At 63.8% G+C, this 11,292-nt stretch overlaps 1 protein-coding gene across 1 annotated transcript in view; it reads right to left on the bottom strand.

Annotated features, from left to right (window-relative positions):
* FTSJ1 (FtsJ RNA 2'-O-methyltransferase 1) overlaps positions 1-9,347 on the bottom strand; it is a 19,123-nt gene extending 9,776 nt beyond the window's left edge. The window contains exons 1-9 of the mRNA XM_084224020.1: positions 9,193-9,347; positions 7,144-7,276; positions 5,409-5,478; positions 4,338-4,434; positions 3,576-3,654; positions 3,422-3,474; positions 3,269-3,322; positions 762-864; positions 585-668 (exon numbers count right to left, since the gene is read on the bottom strand). Coding sequence (XP_084080146.1) covers positions 585-668; positions 762-864; positions 3,269-3,322; positions 3,422-3,474; positions 3,576-3,654; positions 4,338-4,434; positions 5,409-5,478; positions 7,144-7,264 — 661 coding nt within the window. The 5' untranslated portion in view covers positions 7,265-7,276; positions 9,193-9,347. The remainder of the gene's footprint in view (positions 1-584; positions 669-761; positions 865-3,268; positions 3,323-3,421; positions 3,475-3,575; positions 3,655-4,337; positions 4,435-5,408; positions 5,479-7,143; positions 7,277-9,192) is intronic.
* Positions 9,348-11,292: the final 1,945 nt, after the last annotated feature.

Below are 11,292 nucleotides of genomic sequence, written 5' to 3'. Positions count from 1 at the left end.
AAAATCCCATCAGGGACTCCCCAGACACCCCCAAATCCCACTAGAGACCTCTCAGAACATCCCCAGACCCCTCCCAATGTCCCCCAGACACCCCAAAATCCCATCAGGGACCCCTAACATTGTCCCCAGACACCCCAAAATCCCATCAGGGACCCCTCAGACACCCCAAAATCCCATCAGAGACCCCTCAGAACATACCCAGACACCCCAAAAATCCCATCAGGGACCCCTCAGAATGTCCCCAACACCTCCCAATGCCCCCCAGACACCCCAAAATCCCATGAGGGACCCCTCAAGACACCCCCAAATCCCACCAGTAACCCCTCAGAACATCCCCAGACCCCTCCCAGTGCCCCCCAGCCCCCCCAAATCCCATCAGGGACCCCTCAGAACATCCCAGACCCCTCCCAACCCCCCCAGACACCCCAAAATCCCCTCAGACACCCCAAAATCCCACCAGGGACCCCTCAGACACCCCCAAATCACACCAGTAACCCCTCAGAACATCCCCAGACCCCTCCCAGATTCCCCCAGCCCCCTCCCAGTGCCCCCCAGCCCCCCCAAATCCCCCCGGAGCCCCTCACCCTCCTGGGGCTCCAGCAGCGGGTTCTCCATGCTGGGCACGAAGCCCTCGGGGGGGCTGTACCCCCGGCACACCACGAAGGCCTCTGCCAAAAGAGGGGGTGGGGGGGTCCCCCAAACTCAGGGGGGGTCTCCCCGCGGCCCGGGGGGGTCCCCAGGGGTTTGGGGGGGGGTCCCACCGATGCTGGAGTTGCGGCTGCTGCGGGGCTTGGCGCAGGTGACGTCGGGGAAGAAGAGGCGCAGCTGGGAGTAGAGCAGGGTGACGTCCTTGCCCCGGAAAATCTGGGGGGGCAGGGGGGGTCAGCGAGGCCTTTGGGGGGGCAGCACCCCCTTTGTGGGGGCAGCACCCCCTTTGTGGGGTCAGCGACCCCTTTTTGGGGTCACCGACCCCTTTGTGGGGTCAGCACCCCCTTTTTGGGGGCAGCGACCCCTTTGGGGGGGCAGCGACCCCTTTGTGGGGTCAGCGACCCCGTTGTGGGGTCAGCACCCCCTTTTTGGGGTCAGCGACCCCTTTGTGGGGGCAGCACCCCTTTGTGGGAGCAGCACCCCCTTTTTGGGGTCAGCAGCCCCTTTTTGGGAGCAGCGACCCCTTGTGGGGGCAGCACCCCCTTTTTGGGGTCAGAGACCCCTTTGTGGGGTCAGCGACCCCTTTGTGGGGGCAGCACCCCCTTTTTGGGGTCAGCGACCCCTTTGTGGGGTCAGCGACCCCTTTTGGGGTCAGCACCCCCTTTGTGGGGTCAGCACCCCCTTTGTGGGGGCAGCACCCCCTTTTTGGGGTCAGCGACCCCTTTGTGGGGGCAGCACCCCCTTTTTGGGGGGCAGCGACCCCTTTGTGGGAGCAGCACCCCCTTTTTGGGGTCAGCACCCCCTTTTTGGGGTCAGCGCCCCCTTTGTGGGAGCAGCACCCCCTTTGTGGGAGCAGCACCCCCTTTTTGGGGTCAGCACCCCCTTTTTGGGGTCAGTGACCCCTTTGTGGGGGCAGCACCCCCTTTGTGGGGGCAACAACCCCTTTTTGGGGTCAGCGCCCCATTTTTGGGGGCAGCACCCCCTTTGTGGGGTCAGTGACCCCCTTGTGGGGGCAGCGACCCCTTTTTGGGGTCAGCGACCCCTTTGTGGGGGCAGCACCCCCTTTTTGGGGTCAGCACCCCCTTTGGGGGGGCAGCACCCCGTTTTTGGGGTCAGCGACCCCTTTTTGGGGTCAGCGCCCCCTTTTTGGGGTCAGCGACCCCTTTGGGGGGGCAGCACCCCCTTTGTGGGGGGCAGCGACCCCTTTGTGGGGGCAGCACCCCCTTTTAGGGGTCAGCACCCCCTTTTTGGGGGGCAGCGACCCCTTTGTGGGGTCAGCACCCCCTTTGTGGGGGGCAGCACCCCCTTTTTGGGAGGAGCACCCCCTTTGTGGGGGCAGCGACCCCTTTGTGGGGTCAGCACCCCCTTTTTGGGGTCAGTGACCCCTTTGTGGGGGCAGCGACCCCTTTGTGGGGGCAGCACCCCCTTTTTGGGGTCAGCGACCCCTTTTTGGGGTCAGCAACCCCTTTGTGGGGGCAGCACCCCCTTTTTGGGGTCAGTGACCCCTTTGTGGGGTCAGCGACCCCTTTGTGGGAGCAGCACCCCCTTTGTGGGAGCAGCACCCCCTTTTTGGGGTCAGCACCCCCTTTTTGGGGTCAGCACCCCTTTTGGGGGGGCAGCACCCCCTTTTTGGGGGCAGCACCCCCTTTGTGGGGTCAGCACCCCCTTTTTGGGAGGAGCACCCCCTTTGTGGGGTCAGTGACCCCTTTGTGGGGGCAGCGACCCCTTTGTGGGGAGGGGGGTGCTCCAGACCTACCCCTGATTTTGGGGGGAGCCCCTCAAGGAACGCTCAGAATGTCCCCAGACACCCCAAAATCCCATCAGGGAGCCCCAAATCCCCCCAGACACCCCAAAATCCCATCAGGGACCCCTCAGAATGTCCCCAGACACCCCAAAATCCCCCCTGGGACCCCTCAAATTGTCCCCAGACACCCCAAAATCCCCCCAGACACCCCAAAATCCCATCAAGGACCCCTCAGAACATCCCTAGACACCCCAAAATCCCATCAGAGACCCCTCAGAACATCCCCAGACACCCCAAAATCCCATCAGGGAACCCTCAGAATGTCCCCAGACACCCCAAAATCCCCCCTGGGACCCCTTAGAATGTCCCCAGACACCCCAAAATCCCACCAGGGACCCCAAAATCCCATCAGGGAACCCTCAGAACATCCCCAGACACCCCCAAATCCCCCCAGACACCCCAAAATCCCATCAGGGAACCCTCAGAACGTCCCCAGACACCCCAAAATCCCATCAAGGTCCCCTCAAAATGTCCCCAGACACCCCAAAATCCCCCCAGACACCCCAAAATCCCATCAGGGACCCCTCAGAACGTCCCCAGACACCCCCAAATCCCCCCATACACCCCCAAATCCCATCAGGGACCCCTCAGAACATCCCCAGACACCCCAAAATCCCACCAGAGGCCCCTCAGAACGTCCCCAGACACCCCAAAATCCCACCAGAGACCCCTCAGAACATCCCCAGACACCCCAAAATCCCTCCAGGGACCCCCAAATCCCCCCAGACACCCCCAAATCCCATCAGGGACCCCTCAAATTCCCCCCAGACACCCCCAAATCCCCCCAGACACCCCAAAATCCCTCCAGGGACTCGCCTTGGCCACGAAGGTGCCGCCTTTCTTCAGGACGTGGGTGGTGATGTTCAGTGCCTGGAGGAGGGGGGACCCCAAAAAGGGGATTTGGGGGGGTCTGGGGGGGTCTCCAGGAGGTTTTGGGGGGGATTTGGGGGGCTGAACCCCCACACTTACCGCCAGCAGCAGCTGGGCCTGGATGTACTCGTCGAGGTCGTGCAGCCCCGTTACTGTGGGGGCAATTTGGGGGTCAGGGGGTTTTGGGGGGGGGGTTTTGGGGGAGGTTTGGGGGTTCAGGTGCCCCCCCCGGGCACAGCCCCCCCAAACTCACCGTCAGGGGCTCCATCACAGACCACCAGGTCAGCCGGGTGCCCCTCGAAGTGACGCCGGATCTCCTGGGCCGTGGAGGCCTGGGGGGCACGGGGGAGTGGGGCAGGAAGGGGTTAATGGGGTCAGGAATGGGGTCTCGGGGGGAGTGGGGGCAGGAAGGGGTTAATGGGGTCTGGGGGGGGGGAATGGGGTCTGGGGGCACAGGGGGGAGTGGGGGCAGGAAGGGGTTAATGGGGTCAGGGGGTCAGGAATGGGGTCTGGGGGGCACAGGGGCAGGAAGGGGTTAATGGGGTCTGGGGGTCAGGAATGGGGTCTGGGGGGCACGGGGGGAGTGGGGCAGGAAGGGGTTAATGGGGTCTGGGGGGAAATGGGGTCTGGGGGGCACAGGGGCAGGAAGGGGTTAATGGGGTCTGGGGGTCAGGAATGGGGTCTGGGGGCACAGGGGGAATGCAGGCAGGAAGGGGTTAATGGGGTTGGGGGGCTCAGGCAGGGTTTGGGGGCCTCACAGGGGTTTTGGGGTGCCCAGGTGGTGGTTTTGGGGTGCCCCCACCTTGGTGATGTCCCCCTGGATGGGGGGGCCATGGTGGGGCTCAGGGTGTTTTGGGGGCCTCACAGGGGTTTTGGGGTGCCCAGGTGGGTTTTGGGGTGCCCCACCTTGGTGATGTCCCCCTGGATGGGGGGGCCATGGTGGGGCTCAGGCAGGGTTTGGGGTGCCCAGGAGGGTGTTTTGGGGTGCCCAGGAGGGGGTTTTGGGGTGCCCCACCTTGGTGATGTCCCCCTGGATCTGTGTCACCCCCGGGAGCGGCGCCATGGCCTGCAGATCCACGGCCACCACCTGGGCTGGGGAGCCCCCGGAGCCCCTGGGGGGGCAGGGCGACACAGTGACCCCCCAGTGACCCCCCCCAGTTCATCCCAGTGCTCCCAGTGCCCCCCAGGGACCCCCAAACCCCCAGTGACCCCCCCCCAGTACCCCCCAGGGTCCCCCCAGTGCCCCCCAGTGCTCCCAGTGCCCCCCCCAGTGCCCCCAGTGCCTCCCCCAGTGCCCCCAGTGCTCCCCAGTGCCCCCAGTGCTCCCAGTGCTCCCAGTGCCTCCAGTGCCCCCCAGCGCTCCCAATGCCCCCCAGTGACTCACCAAACCCCCAGTGCCCCCCAGTGCCCCCCAGTGCCTCCAGTGCCTCCCAGTGCCCCCCAAACCCCCAGTGCCCCCAGTGCTCCCAGTGCCCTCCCAGTGACTCCCAGTGACCCCCAGTGTTCTCAGTGCCCCCCAGTGCCCCCAGTGCTCCCAGTGCTCTCCAGTGCTCCCAGAGCCCCCAGTGCCCTCCCAATGCCCCCCAGTGCTCCCAGTGCTCCCCAGTTCCCTCCCAGTGCTCCCAATGCCCCCAGTGCTCCCAGTGCCCCCAGTGCCCTCCAGTGCCCCCCGTGCCTCCCCAATGCTCCCAGTGCCCCCCAGTGCCCCCAAAGCCCCCAGTGCTCCCAGTGCCCTCCCAGTGCCCTCCAGTACCCCCCAGTGCCTCCAGTGCCCCCCAGCGCTCCCAGTGTCCCCAGTGCACTCCAGTGCTCTCAGTACCCCCCCAGGGCCCCCCAGGGCCCTCCCTGTGCTCCCAGTACCCCACAGTGCTCCCAGTGCCCCCCAGTGTCCCCCGCAGTGTCCCTCCCAGTGCCCCCAGTGCCTCCCAGTGCTCCCAGTGCCCCCAGTGCCCTCCCAGGGCCCCCAGTGCCCCTCAGTGTCCCCCGCAGTGTCCCTCCCAGTGCCCTCCCAGTGCCCCCAGTGCCCTCCCAGTGCCCTCCCAGTGCCCCCAGTGCCCCCCAGTGCTCCCAGTGCCCCCAGTCCCACCTGAGGTGCTGACTCAGCACCTGGCTCCAGCTCCCGGGGGCGGCACAAAGATCCACGGCCCTCTGCACCCCTGGGAGCCAGTCACACCAGTCACACCAGTTACACCAGTCACACCAGTCACACCAGTTACACCAGTTACACAGCGATCCCAGACCCCATGGAGCCCAAGGAGACCAGTCAGACCAGTTACAGAGAGATCCCAGATCCCTGGGAGCCACTCACACCAGTTACACCAGAGTTCCCAGTTTCACCAGCGTCCCCAGTGTTCCCGGTTCGCCCAGTGCTCCCAGTTCCCCATTCCCCCATTCCCCGCAGTTCCCCCAGTCCCTCCCAGTCTCCCCAGCCCCACCCCCATTTCCCCCAGTCCCTCCCAGTCTCCCCAGCCCCACCCCCATTTCCCCCAGTCCCTCCCAGTCTCCTCAGCCCCACCCCCATTTCCCCCAGTCCCTCCCAGTCTCCCCAGTCCCCCCCATTCCCCCTATTTCCCCCAGTCCCTCCCATTTCCCCCAGTCCCTCCCAGTCTCCCCAGTCCCCCCCATTCCCCCCAGTCCCTCCCAGTCTCCCCCATTCCCCCCAGTCCCTCCCAGTCCCCCATCCCTAATTCCCATTTCCCACAGTTACCCCAGTCCCTCCCAGTCTCCCCAGCCCCCCCCATTTCCCCCAGTTTCCCTAGTCCCCCATCCCCCAGTTCCCCCATTTCCCCCATTCCCCCAATCCCCCCAGTTCCCATATTTCCCCCATTCTCCTCCTCTCCCCTATTCCCCCCAGTCCCCCCCATTCCCATTCCCTCCAGTCCCTCCCAGTCTCCCCAGTCCCTCCCAGTCTCCCCAGTCCCCCCCCTTCCCCCAGTTCCCCCATTCCCTCCATTCCCCCAATCCCCCCAGTTCCCATATCTCCCCCATTCTCCTCCTCTCCCCTATTCCCCCCAGTCCCCCCCAGCTCCCCATTCCCCCCATTCCCCCACTCTCCCCATTCCCCCAATCCTCCCACTCCCCCCATTCCCCCCATTCCCATTTCCCCCAATCCCCCCCAGCTCCTCCCAGTCCCCCCCATTTCCCCCCGTTCCCTCCCAATCCCCAAACCCCCCCTTCCCACCTTTCCCCCAGTCCCTCCCAGTCTCCCCAGTCCCCCCCCATTTCCCCCAGTCCCCCCCAGTCCCATTTCCCCCAATCCCCCCCAGTCCCCCTCATTCCCCCAATCCCCCCAGTCCCCCCCAGCTCCCCACTCCCCCCACTCTCCCCATTCCCCCCAATCCCCCCAGTCCCCCCCATTCCCCCAGTCCCATTTCCCCCAATCCCCCCATTCCCCCCGAGTCCCTCCCAATCCCCAAACCCCCTTCCCACCCTTCCCCCAGTCCCTCCCAGTCTCCCCAGTCCCCCCCATTTCCCCCAGTCCCCCCCATCCCCCCCAGTCCCTCCCAATCCCCAAACCCCCTTCCCACCCTTCCCCCAGTCCCTCCCAGTCTCCCCAGTCCCCCCCATTTCCCCCAGTCCCCCCATCCCCCCCAGTCCCTCCCAATCCCCAAACCCCCCTTCCCACCCTTCCCCCAGTCCCTCCCAGTCTCCCCAGTCCCCCCCACTCTCCCCATTTCCCCCAGTCGCCCCCAGTCCCATTTCCCCCAATCCCCCCCAGTCCCCCCCACTCACCATTCCCTCCCAGTCTCCCCAGTCCCCCCCATTTCCCCCAGTCCCCCCCATTCCCCCCAGTCCCCCCGTTCCCCCCGTTCCCCCCGTACCCCTCAGGAGCTGGAAGCGCTGCTCCAGCTGCAGCAGTTTGAAGGCGCTGCGCGCTCTCCAGCCGCCCTCCTTGGCCAGCCGGTAATAAATGTCCCTCTTGTCCTTGGAGGAGCGCCCCATGGCACCCCCAAACTGCGGGGGGACACCCCATTAACGGGGGGACACCCCCAAACTGCGGGGGGACACCCCATTAACGGGGGGGACACCCCATTAACGGGGGGGACACCCCACACTGCCCTCCTTGGCCAGCCGGTAATAAATGTCCCTCTTGTCCTTGGAGGAGCGCTCCATGGCACCCCCAAACTGCGGGGGGACACCCCATTAACGGGGGGACACCCCCAAACTGCGGGGGGACACCCCACACTGCCCTCCTTGGCCAGCCGGTAATAAATGTCCCTCTTGTCCTTGGAGGAGCGCCCCATGGCACCCCCAAACTGCGGGGGGACACCCCATTAACGGGGGGACACCCCCAAACTGCGGGGGGACACCCCACACCGCCCTCCTTGGCCAGCCGGTAATAAATGTCCCTCTTGTCCTTGGAGGAGCGCACCATGGCACCCCCAAACTGCGGGGGACACCCCATTAACGGCGGGACACCCCCAAACTGCGGGGGGACACCCCACACCGCCCTCCTTGGCCAGCCGGTAATAAATGTCCCTCTTGTCCTTGGAGGAGCGCACCATGGCACCCCCAAACTGCGGGGGACACCCCATTAACGGGGGGACACCCCATTAACGGGGGGGACACCCCCAAACTGCGGGGGGACACCCCATTAACGGGGGGGACACCCCATTAACGGGGGCACCATAAACGGGGTCACCCCAAAAACGGGGACACCATAAACGGGGTCACCTGTAAACAGGGGTATCCCATTAACTGGGGCACCCCAAAAACGGAGATACCATAAACGGGGTCACCTGTAAATGGGGGTATCCCATTAAGTGGGGCACCCAAAAACGGGGACATCCCAAAAACGGGGACACCGTAAACGAGGGTATCCCATTAACTGGGGCACCCCAAAAAACGGGGACACCATAAACCGGGGGAACAGACAAACAAGGACACCCCATAAATGGGGGAACCCACAAACAGGGACACCCCATAAATGGGGGAACCCATGAACAGGGACACCCCATAAATGGGGGAACCCACAAACAGGGACACCCCATAAATGGGGGAACCCATGAACAGGGACACCCCATAAATGGGGGAACCCACGAACAGGGACACCCCATAAATGGGGGAACCCACAAACAGGGACACCATAAATGGAGGAACCCACAAACAAGGACACCCCATAAATGGGGGAACCCACAAACAGGGACACCATAAATGGGGGAACCCACCAACAGGGACACCCCATTAATGGGGGAACCCACAAACAAGGACACCCCATAAATGGGGGAACCCACGAACAGGGACACCCCATTAACGGGTGAACCCACAAACAAGGACACCATAAATGGGGGAACCCACCAACAAGGACACCCCATAAATGGGGGAACCCACAAAAAAGGACACCCCATAAATGGGGGAACCCACAAACAAGGACACCCCATTAACGGGTGAACCCACAAAAGAGGGTACCCCCAGCCGGGGCTATAACACCCCCCACCCGTGGCGCTGTAATCCCCACACAGTTCGTTATTTGCGCTCCCTATTCTTTATTTACAGATTCTGCCCTTTATTTGTTGGCCCCACCCTAAACAGACCGCTGTTTATATGGAGTCGGGGCACACAAAAATGGGGGGTTCCAGAGAGATCCTGTGGCTCCCACACGCACGGGTAATGGGGGGTGCCCCGGGGCTGCTCACACCCCTACAAACCCCTCAAATCCCATTAATTTCAACCGCGCTAATTTTAATTTAAATCCTACATTCCCCAGGAGCCCTCACCGAGCCACTGCGCATGCGCCGCCCTGGGGCCACCGCCCCCTGAAGCGGCGGCCGCGCACGCGCAGCCCCGCCCATCCCGGCGGGCGCGGTTCCCCCTCCCCCTCACAACATTCCCCCCCCGCCCCGCCCGGCCTCTCCGGCCCGCCGCCGTACCGGAACGCGCCGGGGAAGGACCGGGCAGCAGCCGCGGGAGGAAGGAGGAACGGACGAGGCCGGAGCGGTGAGGGCGGAGCGGCGGCGGCGGCTGAGGCGGGCGGCGGGCGTGGGGCGCGTGCGCGCGGCGGGAAGCGTGAGGGGAGGGCGCGCGGGGGATGGGGGAGGGGGCGGCTCCTTCTGGCACCGCGCGTGCGCGGGGCGGGGCGCGGCGCGAGTTGTGTGGGGGTTTCCCGCCTTTTTCCGTGAGGGGAGCGGGGACGCACCTGCCCCGCTTTCGCTGTGCAGGAGCCGTGAAGGGTGGAGGGATTTCCTCCCTTTTTCCGTGAGGGGAACGGGGACGCTCCTGCCCCGCTTTCGCTGTACAGGAGCCGTGAAGGGTAGAGGGGGTCTCTCCCTTTTTCTGTGAGGGGAGCGGGGACTCTCCTGCCCCGCTTTCGCTGTACAGGAGCCGTGAAGGGTGGAGGGATTTCCTCCCTTTTTCTGTGAGGGGAGCGGGGATTTTCCTGCCCCTCTTTAGCTGTACAGGAGCCGTGAAGGGTGGAGGGATTTCCTCCCTTTTTCTGTGAGGGGAGCGGGGACTCTCCTGCCCCGCTTTCGCTGTACAGGAGCCGTGAAGGGTGGAGGGATTTCCTCCCTTTTTCTGTGAGGGGAGCGGGGATTTTCCTGCCCCTCTTTAGCTGTACAGGAGCTGTGAGGGGTGGAGGGATTTCCTCCCTTTTTCTGTGAGGGGAGCGGGGACTCTCCCGCCCCTCTTTCGCTGTACAGGAGCCGTGAAGGGTGGAGGGATTTCCTCCCTTTTTCTGTGAGGGGAGCGGGGACTCTCCTGCCCCCCTTTCGCTGTACAGGAGCCGTGAAGGGTAGAGGGGGGTCTCTCCCTTTTTCTGTGAGGGGAGCGGGGACTCTCCCGCCCCTCTTTCGCTGTGCAGGAGCCGTGAAGGGTGGAGGGGGTCTCTCCCTTTTGCTGTGAGGGGAGCGGGGATTTTCCTGCCCCTCTTTAGCTGTACAGGAGCCGTGAAGGATGGAGGGATTTCCTCCCTTTTTCTGTGAGGGGAGCGGGAATTTTCCTGCCCTCTTTCACCGTACAGGAGCCGTGAAGGGTGGAGGGGGTCTCTCCCTTTTTCTGTGAGGGGAGCGGGGACTCTCCTGCCCCGCTTTCGCTGTACAGGAGCCGTGAAGGGTGGAGGGATTTCCTCCCTTTTTCTGTGAGGGGAGCGGGGATTTTCCTGCCCCTCTTTAGCTGTACAGGAGCCTTGAAGGGTGGAGGGATTTCCTCCCTTTTTCTGTGAGGGGAGCGGAGACTCTTCTGCCCCGCTTTCGCTGTGCTGAAGGGTGGAGGGATTTCCTCCCTTTTTCTGTGAGGGGAGCGGAGACTCTTCTGCCCCTTTTTCGCTGTACAGGAGCCGTGAAGGGTGGAGGGATTTCCTCCCTTTTGCTGTGAGGGGAGCGGGGATTTTCCTGCTCCTCTTTCGCTGTACAGGAGCTGTGAGGGGTGGAGGGGATCCCTCCCTTTTTCCGTGAGGGGAGCGGGGACGCTCCTGCCCTCTTTCACCGTACAGGAGCTGTGAGGGGTGGAGGGGATCCCTCCCTTTTTCTGTGAGGGGAGCGGGGATTCTCCTGCCCCTCTTTCGCTGTACAGGAGCCGTGAAGGGTAGAGGGGGTCTCTCCCTTTTTCTGTGAGGGGAGCGGGGATTTTCCTGCCCTCTTTAGCTGTGCAGGAGCCGTACGGGTTGGGGAGGTTCCTCCATTTTCCTTGAGGGGTGGAAGGGTTTCCTCCCTTTTTCCGTGAGGGCGAGTTTCCCGCCCTTTTCCGTGAGGGGTGGAGGGGGTTCTTCCCTTTTTCCGTGAGGGGAGCGGGGATTTTCCTACCCCTCTTTAGCTGTACAGGAGCCGTGAAGGGTGGGGAGGTTCCTCCATTTTCCGTGAGGGCTGGAAGGGTTTCCTCCCTTTTTCCATTAGCCGTGGATTTCCTCCCTTTTTCCGTGAGGGGGAGTTTCCCGCCCTTTTCCGTGACGGGTGGAGGGGGTTCCTCCCTTTTCCATGAGGGATGGAGGGATTTCCTCCTTTTTTTCCGTAAGAAATGGAAGAGTTTCTTCCCTT

Source organism: Fringilla coelebs, assembly GCF_963513975.1.
Source record: "Fringilla coelebs genome assembly, chromosome: 33".
NCBI classification, from domain to species: Eukaryota; Metazoa; Chordata; class Aves; order Passeriformes; family Fringillidae; genus Fringilla; species Fringilla coelebs.
Note: the sequence above shows the minus strand (reverse complement) of the source record. Positions and strands in the feature narration are given on the sequence as shown.